The sequence below is a fragment of the Varroa destructor genome, unplaced genomic scaffold (genome assembly GCF_002443255.2).
Source record: "Varroa destructor unplaced genomic scaffold, Vdes_3.0 BEIS01000001.1, whole genome shotgun sequence".
Lineage (NCBI taxonomy): Eukaryota > Metazoa > Arthropoda > Arachnida > Mesostigmata > Varroidae > Varroa > Varroa destructor.
The window spans coordinates 57,007,480-57,028,415 of NW_019211454.1; the positions used below are offsets into that span (position 1 = coordinate 57,007,480).

Genomic DNA, 20,936 nt, shown 5'->3' on the forward strand with positions numbered 1-20,936 from the left:
CCGGTACTCGTAACAACATACAATAGATCATAAGCCATCGAAATATCTCTACATAACATTGTCAATGTTATGCACGGGGTTCTACAATCCTACAGTAGGGTCTTACAGGCAGAAGTTGCTTACCAATTCTTCCTGTGGGACAACGATGCCTCGCGCATGAGACCTGTGTTTTTCGAGTGTAGTATCAAGCTGGCCCAAGAGGAGGCGGCGGGCTATGAACAGTATTTTCGACTTTTGTTGGGGTAATTGTGACTCCTTTTTTTTGTGCGCCCACTTATACGCGCTGTTGCTGCAACTAACGCCTGTTTCACGGAAGTCGACAATTCCAGTCTTTTACCACCAATAACGACGTGTCACTATCAGTACGATGTTACATCAACGCAGAGTCGATCCCTTGATTGATACATTTCCTGTGATAACGATAAGAATTATGTGACGAACATGTGTCGCAGCTCAATCAATGACACAAAGAAATAATACAGCGAGAGGTCTGTGGCCCTGTTCAGTCGAAAAAAAGGAGTCGAAGAGGGGGATGAAGTTAGAAGGGTCTGACGATCAGTGCTTTTCTGTTGTCTCCCATACAGGTAAGTGCTGCAACAGTTGTGTAAAATAGTAGTTATTTAACGGGCTGTGAAACTGCCTTATCGGGCGCAAATACACCGTCGTTGCGAACGTGCTGATCTCCGGTAACGCTAGTAGTCCTATGAAAGTCTCGGACGAATTAAGGGTACATATGTACGTATGTCAGCCGGCTGAATGCACACCATTTTTAGCTACAATAGCAATTGCCCCCATGAATATAAGCGGTTTCTTTAAAGAGGACAAAGTTCATGTTCGAATAGGTGCCGATCAGCAAACGGGTGAACGAGGTGTGAGCGACAGCGTTCGGATGAGACAGCAGGAAAATGCTTAATGTCGGTGGTATCGCTTGTGGTTACCTTTCCTTCGAAACGATTTGTCCTTTAACAGCCCCTTATTGAGAGAGAATGTGTTTGACCAAGTTTGAGAGAGTCTATTGTACTCCGCGTCGCGCTCTCTTTCTTATCGCCACCGGTGCCGCGACGAGCGTGTTGATGCAATTCGAGTTCGTCGTCGCCGTCGTCGCCACTGTCCCCGAGAGCATAGGCCCCCATTGAGCTAAAACTCCATCTAAATTAACGAAAGGTTGCCCGATGCCACGAAATGCTACAGAAGAAATTGATTAGACTTAGGCTGCATGGATGGATGTCAAGGGAAAATTTAATTGTTTTGAACAGTGTGGTTTAAATCATATTGTATAGAACGACAACAGATTCCTTACAAGTGCACAAATAGAGAACTAAGCTTGTCGCTGCTAAATTCGCTACGGAGAAAGACCAAGCGTTTGTCTTGCCCTTTCTAGGAAAACGTCTTGCCTTTAACTACTACATGCTAGCAGAACTAGTTGAAATAATTAGCTCGTATTGAAATGGTTTCTTGCCCTGTGATCTGATAAACAAATGCCCCTATATGATCACTACTTCTCTTCTGCCTGCTTTGCTACAAAGGCGAACATTCAAAACTGAATGCTCCATGTGCTACGTTTTCACATAGAATAAACATCTACGCTGTTTTTATTCTGGACTAACTTAACAATTATCTGCCGATATTTGATACCTAAGTTTGTTCTCCTCTATCTGATGTTACCTACAGCTGTCTCCTGTTGGCGTAATTGTAATGTCATTTTACAAGCTACCCGTCTAAAAACCTGAACTGTTTGATCCTAGCTATCGCCATGATGGGCCTTATCTTTGGCACCCATAATTGACCGTTGTCCATCATTTGCCACCATGTCAAGATGACGTGGATTGTTCTGCGTACACCGCCTTCATCATTAGACAATTTCTGAAAAATAGATATAGACGATCTCGCACACAAAAATAATAAACACTTAACAGATTCATGTTCGGGGCATAAATCTACGTACTGGCATAGTCTTTGCGTAGCAGCAACAACGGACGTAGTGGCATATGCGAAAGCACAAAAATAATTTTTGTTCAAAAACTGAGTGGACTAGACAGAAATACCAGACTTTTTCAAATAAGTACACCTCTGTGCATGCTGTTACTGTTCGAGCTTGGCCAGATGCGATGTACGTATAGATATATATTAACTAATACGAAATCCACTACAAACATGTACATGCACACAGTTCTATGTATGTTCCGCCGCACGTCGAGGTGATTCGTTCTGTTGGCTGTTGAGGGTTTTCTGTTCCTTGATCGCCTGTACTGCTCATAGTCAGATATAGCTAGTCTTGATTTGCGCTGTGTTGTCTTTCGGGTGTGATGATATATAGGTGTGACGAAAACAACGAAGAGAAGCAAGCCGGTCTCTGATCGATAAAATCAAAAAGAACTGCTTTAAGTGAATGACTAATTATGTCACTGGCAGCGATTGAATTACTTTTCATTTGGCTGGCAGTTCAATATACTCATACTACTACACGGTTGGTGGTAATCGTTGCTTGCTCATTATCTGTTTCGATATGATCGATAAGGTCACTGATATAGGCGTTGCTATTCCGTTCTGACTTTTCAAAATTCCACATACACCCATTAATCTATGCATAAAAATAATACTAATAATATCCAATGGGAATATAGTTACATGCAACGCCAATGTCGTATTAGCGATACGGACAGAATTTGAACGCACAGGGCATCGAGGTGTTAGCAAAGTGTGTTTAATATACGTAAAAAATGCCAATCATCAAAACACTGATCGCATATAGGCAGCCGTAAACTACAGATACGAAATCTACAAAGGCTCATTAATTGTCGTTCGTCCGCCTATTACGTGTTCTTACAAGCACAAGCAAGTTTTTTCAACGTTAACTACGAAATTTTCTGTGCGCTTTCACTTGGCTAATAGTAACAGTAGCGTCACTAGCAACAGAAAGGACTGCCAATAGCTTGGCAGGCCTCACACGACACGATGTAATCAGCGCGGCAAACCAGCAGCTTACCGCGGCCCGAAAAGGTATAACGTGGCATGGATCATCTGCGCAAACGCCGTTCTGGACGCAAGTTCCGAACGCATACGTTGTTTCAAGTTGTCGCTCTTTCGCTGCCAAATACAGCTGATGGAATCCAGTCGTGACTGGACCTTTCAGCTAAAATTAGAAAAATCATTTTTGGAGTTTTTCTCTCGTCGTTCGTATTTAAGTCTCTCTTAAACGCACGCGAACACGACCTGAGTAACACGTTCTTCGATCTTGTTCCATCTGCTTCTCGTCTGCTTCCTTCAACCGACGAAAAATGTTCGCGTCAAATAGTAGTAGCTGGCTATGGCGGAAACGTCTCATCTCGAGACGTTTCCGCCATGCGGAAAAATTGCAAGTGGAGAACGTAACGAAAAGTGGTAGGCGGAGAATAGGATGAAAGGACAGGTAGAACAGCAGTTTCTGTAAGAGCAAAGTATTACAGAGTATCAACATTTTTTGAGACATAAGTGAGGTTTTTCCTTGCCGTTGATGTTTCTAAGATCGATCGAAGCCAGCGGCATATTGGGAAAGTAACGATAATAACGAAATAAGCTTGTGCTTAATAAGTGAAGTCCGTGCACATTACCGAGACCTTTGTTGTACGATATAACCATATTAGATATTATACGATATGGTAAATTTTGCAGGCGTTACTGGTTGGGTTATATTTAAGAAAACTTTCAGCTATGACTAGCACAGCTAAGTCTAGGTAAAAGACAGATAGTGAAGAATCTGTAAGTATTTTAGCTTGCCATCGTTCGCTATTACCGCTATTCTTCCACCTAAAGAAAAACATTTCCACAATAGAAATAGATTTTAAATAGCAGATATCATCTAATAAGTATTATCAACTCGTTCGATTTCGGTTATACAGACTTTATACGAATCAGTGGGCTCGTGGTGGTCTGTAGTGAAATATTATGACTTTACAATACCAGTTGTTATTATGACGAATTCTGTAAATTATTTTACAGATGCATTGAGCTACTTGACTGACACTCACTTATATCGCACTGAGCGTAATGTCTTAAACAACGGCTCTGCCAATAAAATCCGTATTTTAGCATACTATTATTATTATTTCTAAATAAAAACTCAATTAATATAATAAATAAATCTGAGGATATGCCGAGCTAAAAGAACGGCGGGCTATGTCGATCTTTTTTTATTAGGCGAAACATTTCCCTTTGAATTAGAGAGAGATTCCTAGTGTTACGACGAGCCTGTTTTGCGTCCGGTTTTTTGGGGACCTGGCTTCCCCGGGCATATAGCGATGCAGGATGAGGAGTAATCCTTGATTCGTTCGAAAGTGGTAATTTACACTGCGTATACATATACATATGTGTGTTGTATCTACTGTCCGGGAATGTGACCATATTAGAAAGGCTGTGACGAATCAGCCTACCCAGTCTCTTTCCAGTCGACACCTTGTTCCGCGACCCTGGCGACTCTGGCGGGGCCTCCTCGCCTAAGATAAACACCAACAGGCTGGTTACTAGCGTCATCGCTACCAGTTTCACCTCTATGAAATCCCTTATGTCTTTGATCGTTGATTTCCAGTAAATTCGAAATCGAGAAATGAACTGAGAGACCTGAAGGAGATGCAACGAGGTAGTGAAAACCGAATTAAGGCTACGAAAAAAGATAATAGCAAGCGGTATATCGTCGCTGGTCGCCCTCCGATATTGTCTCGAGGAGAACTGTTCAGCCATTTGAAGCGCTTGATTAGCAAATACTAACCGAAAGAAACCGTACTAATTTCAACAGCAGCCATTGTAGAGCTCCTTAAAGCCCGAATGATTAATGGTGAAAAGAAGCGAATGTAGTAGTTGGCTCCATATTGGCAATGCTTTATCGGTTAACAATACCTCACGATGGAGAAGGCGCTTGTATGCCTTTTATTGACGTGTACGTTTGCAAATTTGACATGTACGCGTATAAGGGTAACATAAAAAATTAGCCATATCTGTAATACCTCTACCGGACGATAGTTGTTAACAGTAAATACGAAAAATGTTATTATTTGTTCTAGTTAGTTGACAGGAACGCCCCACGCTAAACTCTTAGTGAGAAAACTAGTTGTTTAACTAGTAACCCATATGATATACCATGGAAAGGGCCCCTTGTACGTAGGAATCAACAGGCTCATCATGCGAATGCTCAGAAGATGAATATGCCCATTGATGATTTTTTTTTGTAATCAACTTCTATCCTATGTCTATATGAATATGCTAAGAACTAACCTTTCTTTAGAAAGGTATCTACCAAATACATCAGCAGCTATTTGCTTTACCTTTTCGCTTACCAGTAATATTGGGTATCCGACGTTAAGAGCGTCGGCATTTTCTCTATTTATTCGTTATCACTAACGATAACACACTAGAATCAATATAAAATAGATACTTACATTGAAATAGAAACGATGAGTTCTGCGATATTTTTTGCATAAGGTATCGGAATGAAGCTTTCCTTCGACAGCCATCGCTCCTTAAACTGTTCCACTAATTCTCCTCTACTATGCTATAATACGATACAGAGCCATTAGTACAGTTAAGTTGATTTATCAAGTTAACTTACTTAGTTTGCAGATGGCCACCTAAAAGCACGCTGTCTAAACAACCGAATTAGGACACATAAGAAGGTGCCAACGATGACCGATTTCTCTCTATATCTAGCTAATGCGTTGCAATTTTCGCCTTCCAGGTAATTTTATCTCTCGTAATTGAATCCACTGTGGATCAGGAAAAGGAAAAATACCTGACGAAGGCACAGGCGACTGCTAAGCATTTGAACATAATCCGGTCACGGACGCTTTTTCAGTATCGTAGTAATTTTCAATGAGCATTTTCCTACAGCGTGACAATTTCTTTATGTTTACTAAACTCAATGTATGTTACTAAACTCAATGATACCCATCATAAGGAATTAAATTCTATTAACAACATCAGTAATGTTCTTAGACTGACGAAAACGTCCGGTAATATCAGTATCAGTGTAGGAAAAAGAGCGGTCAAATTCAAAACAGTTTTTCTGCTTTCAAGAAATGTCTGTTTTTTCTTTTCTCTTTAACAGAATAGAGTGAGTGAATCAAAACGTTTTTTGTTTAGCTTTTTGGTTCTTTTAACTGTCCTTTATTTGCCATTATTAAACAAAGAGAACCTGTTATTATTTGGTCGATGCTCATCGTCGCCACTAAATTTCATATTTAGTATGAGGATCATTCGTCCGTTTGTATTATAAATGTACTCGATGGCACCAGAACCTGTACATTCTGAGCCGCTTGACTGCGCATGGCATTTCGTCAAGGCACCCACTCAAGCAACTAATATATAAATACATGTGTCTAATTTATAGACCTGTTAGTTGTGATGACCGTACCGATGCACAATAGAATACGTAGTACAAGGGCGTTCCCAAGTTATGGGATGTATGCAAATTAGGCCGGTCGATGATAGCCAGATATATTTAAGGTTGTTCGTCAATAAAAGAGGCTCATTCGTTCAAAAACCTAATGAATAAATGAATTTTATGTCATCTATAGGGCATGATTTTCTACACTGATTATAGCCGTGACAGATGGAAGCGTTCTACATGTCACACGTTAATCGGATACATGTGTTTCATCAATACGAGTAAGTGAAACATCAATATGAGAAACTGGCCTCCGAATAGTCAGGTCTCTACAAATACAATTCACATGGCCGGCATGCGCTACCTAGCCCGTGTCACAAGCTGATCTTTGTAGTAGACCCAATGCCTCTGAGTTTGCTTTTGCCACAGATGATTTTGCCTCGACGGCAAGTTGGAAGAAAAACGGGCAGGGAAGGAGACGTATTTAATGTCGGATTGGTTAGCTTTGCATTGAACCGCGCGATGGTTTTACCATTACACCTAAGGAACTACATTAGTTGACTGACGCTGGGACAGATAGGATGCAAAGGTTCCTGCTTTTGCGGCTATTGGCACGACGAGACCGACCAGTACGTTGAGAACGTCAACCCGCCACATCAGCGGTTCTGAGAAAGGGAAATAGTTAGTTTTGCGAATAAACCGCATGCGAAAGGTGCCAGCCTGTTCAGTAGATAGTGGAGCAGATGCCTGGGGCATATCCGTTCGTTTTAACTGGTGTATGCTCCGATGGTCCGAGTACTGAAGGAGCAGTTAGCAGAGCCACACGCTGCTTATCCTCTATACCAGAGACGGTTTCTAGTCCTAGTCGGCTTCGCGCGTGCATGGGCTGTTCGGGTCCTCCATGAATAGCCAGCACAGCAGACCAGGTCAACTAATGGATGCTATATAGAGACAGCAGCAACAACAGGAGTCAGAGCGCATGCTCTAGATGATGATATATATACACGTAAAGGACTCACTGCTCATTGTAATTTCTGTCCCGTAGATAGTGACGGACCTGTTTTGACATCGCAGGAACTATTCCGGGAACGTATGGTAAGTCTGGATGCGATCACCCATTAAACACTGCTAATTAATGGCGCTAGATCTAAATTGGCTTATAACAGCGCGTGTAGGATTGTGACGTAGTGTTCTCTGAATAGTCGACAGAGATTGCGAAAAGAAAAAGCCTTTAAGCGCACACAAATCTAGCAGAAAGAGGCATACGCGTACAAATTAGTGGGTGACATATCGAAACGGTCAGTTAAAATACCCGGGTCACTGACCACTGTAGTCATTTTCGGATGACAAGTGAATGTAAATAAAAATTAGATTGAACGTCGATCTACAGAATCAGCGCGGGCCTATTTGAATGTCGGTCAGTCGATATAAGCAGCTGAAATTCGGAACGTACACCCGCTAAAAGCAAGGTAATCACGAAATTTTTATATACACCAAATCACACGAGGTGAACCACGATCAGTAGCTGACGTATGTGTAGTGCTAACTTGTGATTGGTACATTTGCAATTAGATGATTTTTTTTAATAGACCTCTCAAAATCTTTCTTAACCTGTGCTAAAGTTAAACAGTACATTTAAATACAATTCGTTTGGCTTTTATCTGATTTCTAGCCGCTAGGTATGGTCGAGTGGTTTATAAGGTAAGGTCGAAACTAAATTATGTGCTTCTAGTCTGCCAGGTAACCAACTGAGGTCGTCGATTTAAACGGACAAAGCTTCAATGTTTGTAGATAACCAAAACACCGGTCCCCTACATCGCTATTGTTGAATGTTCTACGGACACTCAACAATGACCGATTATCTCTCAGTCCTATGAAGTGTGAACGTGTTTAGAATTTAAGGGATGTTGATATAAGATCATCGTTTGCCTCTACCCGTACACAGTATGACCATCTCTATTTGGTTTATCACTGAAACGGTTAAATTTTCTGATGGCGTCTTACACACGAACTGTTGTTGTAATGGTAAATAATAAAAGCTAGCTTATAAAAGGTGCACGGCTGTCACATTGGCACGATTACGGATGAAGCTGTAATTTTTTCTGTAAAGCTAGCGAAAAGAGTTTCTTTAATTAGCGCAGTTTAGATATGCTTACGATCCATTCCTATTTTTTTTAACATATCGAACAAGCGAATCCGTATCTCCGTTTTTCGTGCTTCTGTGTTTGTTGTGAAACGGTTTGCCTAGTCTTCTAGCAGCTACATCTTACGTATCTCAGCGTATATAGATTCAATTTGAGAATTTATAGTGATAATTCATAGTAATCATAATATACATCAGTTGTTTTCGATGAAAATATAAGTCCAATGCAGGTCACTAGCAGCACACATGGGATTGGTATTCATTTCGCTTCAGGTATTTGGGATTTGCCTCTCCACTAGATCGTTCTTTAATTCTTTGTATCGTGCCATGTCTACCTGTGGAGATGCGTTTGTTTTGCTATGTATACCGCACGTGCCGTCCAACTGTAAGATGGGGCATCGAAAAGTCGAGGCAACTGCGTTCGGTATCGGGGAAGGTCAGTGTGTATGTCTGTGCATGTAATCGGAGAAAAACGATCAATATTGTGATGATAATGATGATAGATTCATATTACGAGAAGACGGAATCGTCATCAAATGCGTTCCCGTACGCATCAGCGGGACCATCGTGGCCACCATCCGTCGACAACAGTATACTTCACGAGGCACAGTGTACCTTTATTGTTGGAGCAAAACTGCCTAAAATGACGCGGCTGTAATATTATTACTGGTTTACTTATCAATATAGCAAGATTGTCGTGACGACCGTTGTCCTGTTCGCGGTGCCTATCATTGATCCTCATGTGATAGGATTAATGTAGTTGGCATTAGACTAGATCCGACGAATTGCCTCTCTGTCTGTCCTGCGTCAAACGATTCCAGTCTGCATGGCTAAGACTCGAGCTGGTGGAAGTGTGCTAGTCTACGATTATAATTTCCAGCTTTGTGTCAACAACGAATGAAAATATAGGCCTAGTGAGGAATTATATAGTGCAGGTGCACAGTGGGTCTGTACTGATGTCAGGTTATCGTGTTTGGTATTAACCGATCGAAGATAGCTCTCGTGATTGCGATTGCGGGTTGCTGCAATGAGCACGATTTGCCTGCAGTTTGTCTACAAACGCAAGGAGTTAAATAGCACGTCTGATTAGCATTAATCAATAATAATTAAATAGTATGCAACTAGCTGCTGAACAGGCTTCAGTCAATATAGGACCTTGCCTCGCAAGCTCCTTATCGAAACGGCAGCATCGATTGCAGTCGTACATCAGCCCTATTTTTCAAGAATCCCTGTTATTATTTATTGGACATTTCTCCTCCATAAGACTGTGAAATTGTTTATTTAGTTGGCCAACTCTGCTTACCAACTTCACAAAATGCATTTAGAAAAAAAACAGGACGACAGGCAAAGGTTTACAACATACTCGAACAAAATCAGAAATCGCAGCTATTTCAGGACAGTAAGTATCGATAAAAACCATTCGAATGAAAGAAGCTGCCCTCTGCGCGACCTGATGGTGGGATTGAGGCCGCCAACAGCGGTAAACGGGACTATGGTGTTTACGTCCCTTTGCCAAATAGAATGCTCCGTTGCGTGTCGACGGAAATATGCTATTTATAGTATAGCAGGCTGCTGCGTCGACGACTGGGATGTGGGCGCTGATGGGTGGTGCGCAACCCATTTACGACGTTGAGACCTATTGAGGGATACTTACTTTGATAAGTTCGGACGGAATGATGGAGGTCGGACATCAGCGACGACTTAGCAAGTTAAGGAGCCCCGCCCTTTGAGGCCTTAAAAGAGTAACTTTGTTGTTATAGGCGGCGTTTAGAGAGTTACTTCGTTTAGCTTTGCCGGTCACATAAACCTCATACTCATCCTGCGTGAGATGAGAATAGCGCCTCATCGTTGTACTTTCGTAGGTATATCTTTGAACTTTCGATATTCCTAAAGCAATTCGCGAATACATATTCGTAAAGGGCAGCATCGCTAAGAAATGCCAGCGACAGATATTCTGGAGTAAGCGTAAGTAATTTTTATCTGCATATACACGCGTAGAGACTTAGGCAATTAACTCTTTAAAAAGATAATCAACAACTTTAGGTAACCTTGTTTAGTAGAACTTAGGGGTTGTAAAACTTAGGGGTGAGGTATATAAAAGCACCAGAAGTACAACTATTTGTGTAGTTTGATCGGCCTCACAGGGTCCAGCATGAGCCGGCCGGTCTGGTCAACAAAGACCCAAAAATTGTTGCTTAGAGCGGATAATTAGTAATTTTCTTGTAGATCAAAAGAAATCATAAGCTTGGGCACACGGATCGCTTAATATTTCGACGTGCCTATGATTTCCACAGGTGCCGTAATATGGAGAAGGGCTTACTGCTCACCAGTCTATATAACGATTATTTTTCTGAATAGAGTCATTCTTCCAGTGGTTGACATCCCCGAGATAATGTGTAACACTTTATATGGGTCTTTTAACTAGCAACGCCGCGTAGTCGAGTTATGTTTAGCTCCTTTATCGTTTTGACATATGTCAAATTGAGTCGTGCAATTGTGTAATTTAAATTTTTCAATGTTTGCGTAATCGCAAGCTGCACTGCTATATCCGTATTTTTATGCTAGAAGACCGGTAAATGCTATGTAAATTCAATTTCTTTTCAAACAACCGAAAGCCGACGAAGAGTCGTTTATCAGTAACTGGACCGACGAAGCTGCGTGGAGGTTTTTCATTTCCTTCTTTCTCTTTACTGGAATCATTCAACAACAATTTGATTCCTAAGTAAACACTACCACCCGCCCGGCCTACGGCAAATGGCCATGAGCGTAATGATTCGAAGGTGGACGCAACTCAGGTGCTTAGCGCCTTCGGCACAATGTCTTGGTGTGTGAGCTTATGAGTGTGCGCTATTGAATGTAACCGTTACTTTACAACCGTCACCCATCAGCGCTGCGGCTGCTGTCTGCTTTTATTGTCGTTATTGTTATTATTATTGTTGTCAACTGTGCGCAGGTGATTGCGTATCATGTCTCGGGCGCCGGTGCAGCCATATTCACGCAACGATCATATATTCGCACAGGCATTCATGTGGTCACTTTCCCCTTCTTAAATGCGGTTCGTCGGCGTGTCGAAGTTCCGTCTTCGCTGTTCGCTTTCGGCTGTTTAGTATTTAGTGTCTATTTATTGCCTGAATGATCATAACACTGCCTTTCTCGTGGTACCGTGCTTTCTTCCTGCCATGTAGATTTGTCCATACATCATCGTTGCATGCATACTGTGGCGTCGTCAACGCACCTAGGCATCCAGCCGCACATATGATGACAGTGACGATTAATATTGGCTTCAGGAAGAAACACTGATCGCATCTAGCCATTTAGAGTATATTCATAGAAATGATGTTCTAAGCAATGAAGATTACTGGTCCGCTCACGCACGATCGCTTTAGCGATGCGGATGGCGGTGATGTTCGACCAGTTCTTCGGCCTTCTGTTTTCTTCCTAAATCCTTGTTAAATCACTTCTTAGTTGCTTGAACTCGTCCCAAATGTTCGCGCAGGCATAGATACTTGTGACTGGCAACTTTTACGTTTTGGTCTTTTCGAAATAGAAGTGAAATGCGACAAGAGATAAAGCGAAACTTGAACCCCAGCAACGACGCAAATGTGTTAAGTTGGGGGTAACACATTTTTTCATTATAGCTGCTTGTCGTAAGTTGATCGTCAAAAGTTGGATGCATTTTGCCAAATGTCTAGACTGAGGCTAGAACACGTGTCGTGCCATCTGTATTTTGCCAAGTCTGGTGGTTGGGGATTTGAGGCGAAGTGCAGACACAAGTTCTGGTCACTTCTGTTTTTGTTGACTTCTATTTTATTACCGTATCCATTGACGTCTAGTGGCTGTGACAGTAGATATGAAAAGTTCCCAAGACATTTTTGTCGCTATGACGTTATGGCGGCCATTTGCGTGGCTGTTAGAAAAGCCCTTCGTTTAGATAGATATATATCACACCTATTAGACCGTTAGACTGATTTGCCTTTGTGAAAACTGCGTCCATGTGTGTTTATCTTAGGTCTATCTGTAGGTTGTTAATACCTTTTGCATTGTATGCATTTGTTCGTATTGTCATCAATAATGAGTACTGCAGAGACCACATCAGAGTTTGATAACGGATGATCTGGGCTATCTGGAGAATGTACTAAAATTTCCCATTCAAGTCGTCTCAATTTTTGCAAATGCTATATGTAGTCTAGGATTGCCATGGTGCTGTTTATTGTTATTATTATATATTTATTATACTGTTCCACAAGTTTTTTACAATCACCTTTTGTAATTTTGTTAGTTGTTGATGGCAGAGGTCCGAATCAATCGTTTTGCTAGATGGTGGCAGCAGCGGCGGCGGCGGCTAATGGTGCTCGCTTTCTCTTTAATCCCGCCAAACACGATTGCATCGCTTTTCTTGGCGTCAGTAGGGGCCTTGCCACAGATTGTGGAGCATCTTTTTACGATTTTTTTTTCCCATTATTGTCATATGTGATCCACTTTTCGTCACTCGTGATCAAACGCCCTATATCCGGCTCGATTTTGTTACGTTTCTGTGAATTCAGCGAATGGAAATAAGAACGAGTAGGTGTCTCTGCGTCAGTTCGTGTGGCATCTAAACATTTGGCTTTTTGTGTAGCCAGCTCTTTTCAATCGGTTTAAAACAGTCTGCCGGTGAATGTTTAGTGTTTTGGCGATATCATGGCTAGTTTCAGGTTGGTCTTGCTCAACTTTGGCGTTCCATAATTGGTAGACCACTACCAGGGACATCTTTTGTATCTAAATTTCCAGACAAAGGAACATAACCATGTTTCTCCCAATAACGCATCTTGGCCATAAACAGCACGCAATTTTTATAGCTTGTGACAGCGTATGCGCTTCTATCGTAATACGACTGTAAAATATAGTGATTTTTTTGCACAAATTCAACAGCGCCGCATCTTAAGTCTGAATAAAAGCTGTCCGACAATTTTAGCACAGCATTTACTACTTACCAAATGTCGACTTTAAAATCACACCCCGTCGCGATTCATATCATTCGAGATCTGTGACTTTAAAGCCGTCTAGCTTCAGTAGCTGACTAGCTAGTAGTCAGTACTTTTCTAACAACTCGTCAAGCTTATCCATTCCACTTTACTCTCATATATTTTCATTAATTTTTGCCTCTCCATAGTTATCTATATTTTGCTTTTTAGGCATCGTCTTGATCTCAATGGTTATATTGTTTTGTTTTTCCCAATAAGAGAATCATAATCAATAGCTATTGTCGAAATACTAATAATTCAGAAGCAAATGTTAATTATTTACTGTGCCAAGTTCTGCTGATGTTTTACTAGTCTATCACGATACCACCACGTACGACTTTTCTATTTGACCGGAACATAAATGGAACAAACAACAACTATATCAGCAGCAGCAGCAGCAACAAGAACGTCTAATGGCCTTGTTAGGCCTACCGGAAACAAACTATAGGGAGTAATCATGCTCACATCTATTCATAGAATCACGTAGGGGATGATATTGCAAGCGCACCTAAATTATGAAAAGAAAAATGAAGACATATATCGTATTTTACATTTATCGTTCGACGATTTCTCTGTTTTGCTTCTTATGGACTCAGTTAAAGCCGATTTGGTAAATGGCTCCATCGTAAGCAGCAGGTGGGCCTGTCAAATCGAATTCGTTTGTTGCTGTTCCGTTTCATTCTAACAGCCTCATTCTAGTAGTGTTCTATAGTAATTTTACCTAAAATTGTATAGACAGCGTAAAATATGAACACCCCCTCACGTACGATACTGGTGTACAGATACGCGACCGCTAGTCGTCGTTCCTCGTCGCCTGCTCAGCTTCGTCCGGCCGTTCGATCGGACCGCCTTGACCACCAAACAGGGATTAATGAAACGCTTTGTTGTACTTCGAGCCGGAATAAGGACAGCGCACGTTATCGGTGTTGCCGTACCCACTGATGGCAGCAGCGTTCACTGGGAGATGGACGCACAGCCGGCCAGATCAGTTCATGCGTAAATATAAAATTATACCAACAATTTCAGTTGTTGGGATTTGCTGAAAATGACAAAAATCGACCTATCCTTACACCTAGATTACGCTATTACTGATTATATTGCGTCTGCCGCTCAGCAGAGCGTATCGGTTATCGATGTTTTACATTTAACAATGAACGATTGCAAGTGAAAATGGTTCGCAGTGTTTATTCCTGTCTGTGGCAAACGGACGGTGTGAAGGGAATATATTATAGTATACAGCCGTTAAAACGCCACACAACGCCTTTGTGGTATGTTACAACGTTACAAGGTTAGTTTCACCTTTGGTGTGCGATTTTTACGCCTGTCGGCTGAAAGTTCGTTGCTAGTTATAGTAGTAATGGGTTACTTTTTCCCGTTCGTTGTCGACCTGAGTTGACGCTGCTTCTTTTACCCATCGAACAACAAACAGTTGCCTCCCCCCTGAAAATATATTATCTATTCATAGACTGATTCATTCAAGTTAACCTGATGTCGCCGATGATGATAACAATGATCGTGACGCCGCCGATCGCGGTGATGCCTTGTTGTTTGTTCATTCATTCATTTGATTTGGTCATCTTTAAGGCTGCGCCGGGTGTGCTACATAAGCTTCTACTCCTGCTGGTCGTACCTATAACGATGGATGGATGAGAGATGTTTTTATGCGACGTTGCCCTCACGGAATACGACGCGGCAACAGCTGTAGAAGCCGTTACTTCGACCCGTTCGCGCGTCTCTCCAGATCCGAATTGTGACGTCTTTGCTTCCGTGGCTGCCACAGCTATTGCCACGAGTAACGGATGCGTTTGTTATTATTTTTTGGTGTTATTCGCAATAGTAACTGATGTTGATTGATGGACATAGCGGTTGTTGTTGCGTGACGGCGACTGGTGTTGTGGTTGTCGTTATTGTTGCTGACCTACTCAAGCTGGTTGTCGCTGCAACAGGACCACAGCTCGAACCATTGTTGTACTCGTGAATCCGTGGAGAGATCAATTACAAAGGAGAGTACGTTAACAACCGACTTAACTGATCATAAATAGCTCCCAAAAAAAATGGGCAAACCAACTACATAGGATAACTATAGGAGCAACAATACATTTCAGCTTAACGGTACGATGACGGTCAACATTCAGGAATAACATTGTATTATATATATACAATGAAATTAACTGGGTCCGACATTATAATCGATTCACTCAAAGACGAAGAATGAAAAGCCTAGGTCTCGAGTATTTATATTATTAGCTCTTGTAGTAGTAGCTGAATATCGAGTCAATACCGGTATAAGCTGTTGTTATAATCTAAGCTAGCTAAGATAGAGGAGGACGCGACGCGCCAGTACGATCAACGTCAAAAATACTACTCAGTACAAGTAAACCCTCATAATCGAGCATACAGTTACCGACTTAGTGGAATCCTATTAGACTTGCCCGTTTATCATTGAATCAATTAGTTTTGATCTTGCTTTCTTACCACCGTTGGCGACCCTTTTCTGTCACCCCCCCCCCCCCATCATTGTCGATATAATTCACTCTTCTTAGGATAATACTTGTGAACCTGCATGGGGATGCTGACCAGTTCGACATCCAAAGGAACAATGCACTATTTAAATTGTGTGTGTGTGTAAAAATTCCACCTGTCTATATGCATACCCCAGATGATTTCGGTAGCGAGCGAGCCGATGACGCTCAGCATAGCTTGGATGCTTTTTTCGCTGGCGGTAATGATCGCGAATGGCAGTGGAAATGCTCTAATGCAAAAAATGACTTCTAGCGTTACATCGAACCGGTCGCAAGGGTTTCAAAGAGCTTTCGAAAAGTTATGAGAACAGTCTTACTGATGTCGAAGCCTCATTCGCACGGTAGTGTTGCATGTGTGCAGGTTTATAGGGTGATCCCGTTAGCGGATGGAAGACCTGAAGAAATATTTCGACGTTTTTATATTGAATGATGATTTGCGTTTCATAGCTGAGAGACATTAGGTCTACAGCATGGATAGAATGAAGCCCGGTAAGCTCAGAACAATTAAACATCGTTTTGGAGGGACTAGGTTTATGTACAAGTTTTGGTCAACAGATGAATCGAAAAGCAATTTGTCAATAATAGTATGAAGAAAAGCGCAAATCTAACTCCTCTTTCAAATCGCTTTCTACGATATCGATGCAGCATGTATATTGGCGTGTATATTTCAGTGTTTTCGCTATCGTCATTAACAAACAAGAGAATTTGACAGTTACTAACATGGCGGCGTCGTCTGCTAATGGCCTCCTCACGAATACGAAGTTATGTGTTCTACAAATACGTGTGCCTATAACGCTGTTAGTAGACAGACATTTTCGCAATTGCATTCAGAAGAGCACGGTTAAAGCAAGATTCGCTCAGGTTTGGTTGGTTCCCCTTTTTCTTTTTCATTATTCTCTTCATTTATTGCCCCCGCCTCTACCCTCCGCCCGTCGCCCGTTTTATAGAGTTAAGAATCGGCGAAGCTGGCACTAACGACCCAGGCGCATCTCTCATCCTGTAATGCAACGGGCATGTCAATTTACCCCCTAAGCTACAACATTCGTTAATCCTATGTAGAGTGAAGAGTAGATGTGAGGTTTTGGCTTGTGTGCGTATAGATAGATATTCGTATAGAAGAACTAACGCTGCTTTTTAGTATCGTTCCCGTTTCGCGCTGTCGATTGTCGCGGCGCAATGAGAATTAATTGTACTTGAAACGGTTGAAAGGGGCGTCGCAGCAGAACTATACTATTAGAAATAAGAGAACTTTATCTCGATCATTTCTTTTGTGGCATTTTTTTTTACGCTGACTGTTATACTAGTCGCAGGGGAAGCGATTTGTTAATGTAGCCTGTGATAGAGGCGACATCGGTTTTTTGTTGCCTGATGCGGTACGATGCATTGATCCATTGGTAAGGCGTGCCATGCGAGTCTTCTCGCCCTCCCGGATCCTCAAGGGGCGGCGAATGAGGTCTTTTGTGATTCAGGCAGCATCCCCTGATATTGCCCCTTGTGCTACATTGCTTTGTACATCATTTACGCCAACTCTAGCTACAACTTTTTTTTTATGCCAACATATAGTTGCCAACATTAATTATTAACATATTCAAAATGCGTCGGGGTCGATGATATGAACACGAAGAACGGTATTATAATTGATCATAGTAATAAAAATGTTATTGAGAATAGAATAATAGTAATAATAATCCCCGCAGCCAGAAAGCGCAGTTTTGCACGATTTGTTACTTTGACATAGAGTGATTCATTCATTTTTCTGTTGTTTGAGATGAGCAGTGCAAAAGCATTATGTATATCCCTGTATGTCCTTGATCCAATATGACAAACTATATGTTATGAATCTGTGGAGCAATATTCATACAAGAGTTAAGGGACAACGGAGAGGCTTTTGATGGGGAACCATCCTGCTTACAACAGTATATTGGAATTAAATTAAGAACGTGAACAAGGGGCCCCGGAAACGGAAATTTAACGGTAGAATTCGAATAAAAAAATGTTTTTTACTTAAATTTTAAGGCTTTTACTGTTTAGGTTATTGAGGCATGATTGTCACTGTGAATGTTTTGGAGCTTAGAATAAGTGTTTATGTCACATTATGCACTGATATGAGATTGGGTCCGATTTCATGCGACAGCATACGTTGAAATCGATGAAGAGTGTAGCACAACATCGAACGAAGGGGGCGTCGCTGCCTGACCGGGCGGGCGCCGCCTCTGGTGACGATGTCAGGGGCAAACCTGGGTCGGCATTGGCAGTAAACCTCCCTCCTCACAAGTGCATAGAACTGGTATGTGCAAAGTTGAAACTTCAGAATGCTTTGTCTAAGTATATTGTTATGGAGTATGGAACGTACACGCATCGCTGTATAGTCTGTACCACTTTTGTGTTAGTAAACTGTTCATAATGACCGAACCAATCGTTACGATCATTTTGTCGGACTTCTACATACCGTAAAACAAAACACTCCATTTTGGGATTTTGTAGGTTAGCCTTGCAATCAATATAGAGGTATTATCGTCATTGGATTTTTTTTGCGGTTTCATATACTTAATATCGATCGAAAAGGTCGGTGTCTATTGAATGAGCTAAACATGGTCACGTCATTAGTGGCGACAGTAATGTGGCAGAGTGTTGCAGGGAGTAATATATATCAAAATCCGTTTGTCTCTCTATTGTCAGGTCTGGAGTCTGACACTGAAAAAGTAAGAAGGCCCCTCGGTGGCTTACATCGCCATAGATGCGATTTGGTAATAGATATAATAATCGAAATAGTTAATTAGTTTCAAATAAGTAAAAGAACTTCGCGTTATATGCTTTGCCACGTCATCGTTTGTGTGTTTGATATATGTATAATTAGCATCGGGTTGGCACGCACTGCTCCGGCCTTCGGTGTCCCTTGAACCAAAAAGGGTTCCGAGACATTAAAAGAACAGGGCTATCCGACAGCTTTTATAGAAGTATCAGCAGCAACAGAAAAATTGTTATTTATTTTCCCAGGCTAATAGCGCCCGGAGACTGGCGATACTGACCATAAATACTAGCATTATATCAAACAAATCTTTCGCAATGGGCAAATATAAATAGGTACGGGGCATTTTTTTATGGACCAAATATACTAGCTCTTATTATATATAGTTATTGTTGTTGTTACTGTCGTGCCATTCTACGGAATGGTCTGTAAATAATCCTATTCTCTTTATTCGATACATGTATATGTGAGGGTGATGATTGCTTGTATGGCAAAAATAAATATACCGTAGAAGCTTTGAAATACGTTTTATACACATTTCTTTAAATTCTGCAATTACCCCCACCCCACGCCATCTGTAAGAGGCTCATTTCATAATCACGTTATGCAGTGCAGGATCGCGTTTTTACGCGAAGGCATTAAGAATTCTGCAAGCAAGGTACACTATATCGCTATGCTCATCAAGTTGGCGCTGACGACTCTCCCCCCCGCCCCCTGAATCCAATAAATTTTATATTGAACACCCTGAATTACTAAAAACGATTTCATTGACCCAATTCGGTTAATCTGTCAAACCGAACCGAACCGAACCGAACCGAACCGAACTACTGGGCATAAATACCCCCGAAAACCAGCGTATGTTGAGCATGTTGTGATTTTCATTTATATTTGTAGAACTCTGTAGTATTGCGTGTTCCATCAATTTAAATGCGCGGGTGGGGTTGTGGTAAAAGTTTACTGTTGTAGTGCGCTTTCCATTGTGTTTCTTCTCACTGAAGTCTGTATGTACATGCAGCTAAATCAATAGATCGCTAATCCTTCGCCGTTTTCAATGTCTGTAATTGCTTGTGACTTCGGTCCAATAACGGACAAGAGTGAAATTTATTTGCTTGAGTCGTTCAAAAAGTAACTAGACAAAATGAAAAAGACTACTTTAGAATTACTTATCTTAATATGCTTATCGCATCCAGTTTGACAAAGCGGTGACCACGTGGTTTGTCTTGCTTAAATGTAACTCTCTGCAACACGCAGAGGTAACAACGAAGATGATGACCACGAACCTGTCAAATCTGTCAGATTTAGTCATGGGGAAAACTGCTCGTAACGGTGAGGATCTGCCGCATCAATGCTGCTTTTATCTGGCTGTACTTCATTTCAATCGTTGCTTTATGGTTCCTTTTTCTTTCTTTCCTAATCAACTTCTACGCACGTTTTTTATAGCCGTTTTACTGAGTTTACTGTCCAAGTGCCGGTCTATAATTTTCGCGTCAACAAACTGGAATGAAAAACCTAATGATATGCTTGTTCGCTGGCCTTTCATAGGAAATTTAATGGATGGAGGAAATAAAAGAAAAGAATCAAATGAAAGTTAGGAACAGGTGACGAGGATGTATTACATATGTATGTATGTATGTATGTATGTATGTACATACATACATGCACACATACATAGTGACAACATTGAATTCAGTCAATTAAAACATTTGCAACAGTTTTAAGCAAAACTCCTGTGAAGCTTTAATGAAAAAAAAAAGAAAATGAAAAAGATGAGAGGAAAAGAAGGTTAACAGGGTTTTCTGAATTTGTTTGATTGAGTCGAACAGCAGCTCGATGAAAAGTGACATGTATGATCAGCGTGGTCGCGGACGGTTTTTGGTAGAAGCTAATGTTGCGTGACTCGAGCGAGAGAGGAGTAGGAGGGCAGAGAGAATGAAGAAGCAATAAGAGATTTTCGCGGTCATAGCGACATTTGCATTTATCTTGATTGGACCTCGTGCAGAGAGCTGTATAGAGCCGACCTACCAGTTCCAGCCACATTAGTACTACTGCGCATGTGTCTTTTGTCGAAGGTCGAACAATGGCGGTAAAGACCAAACGGCGACACACTAAGGATAGGCAAATTGTGAACGTTGCAATGCACGAATACCTTCGATTCATCGTCAGT

The 20,936-nt window shown here is 41.4% G+C and overlaps 2 protein-coding genes across 11 annotated transcripts in view; one reads left to right on the forward strand and one right to left on the reverse strand.

Annotated features, from left to right (window-relative positions):
- The window catches only part of LOC111243540 (uncharacterized), a 59,598-nt gene that overhangs the window by 20,073 nt on the left and 18,589 nt on the right, over positions 1-20,936 (forward strand). Inside the window, exons 1-2 of one of the 9 annotated variants that reach the window (XM_086973859.1) lie at positions 13,052-13,192; positions 14,284-14,497. The exons of 3 other annotated variants lie outside the window; for them this stretch is intronic. In XM_086973859.1, coding sequence (XP_086829985.1) covers positions 14,443-14,497 — 55 coding nt within the window. In that variant the 5' untranslated portion in view covers positions 13,052-13,192; positions 14,284-14,442. Of the gene's footprint in view, positions 1-460; positions 585-13,030; positions 13,193-14,283; positions 14,498-20,936 lie in introns of those variants that run through there. 5 more of the 9 variants (XM_086973856.1, XM_086973873.1, XM_022789281.2 and 2 more) reach the window with 5 other exon arrangements.
- Positions 1-20,936, reverse strand: part of LOC111243542 (uncharacterized) — a 50,769-nt gene that overhangs the window by 7,664 nt on the left and 22,169 nt on the right. The window contains exons 2-5 of one of the 2 annotated variants that reach the window (XM_086973968.1): positions 5,412-5,524; positions 4,410-4,472; positions 2,987-3,424; positions 124-2,353 (exon numbers count right to left, since the gene is read on the reverse strand). In XM_086973968.1, coding sequence (XP_086830094.1) covers positions 3,306-3,424; positions 4,410-4,472; positions 5,412-5,451 — 222 coding nt within the window. In that variant the 5' untranslated portion in view covers positions 5,452-5,524 and the 3' untranslated portion in view covers positions 124-2,353; positions 2,987-3,305. Of the gene's footprint in view, positions 1-123; positions 2,354-2,986; positions 3,425-4,409; positions 5,298-5,411; positions 5,525-20,936 lie in introns of those variants that run through there. The other variant, XM_086973947.1, reaches the window with a different exon arrangement.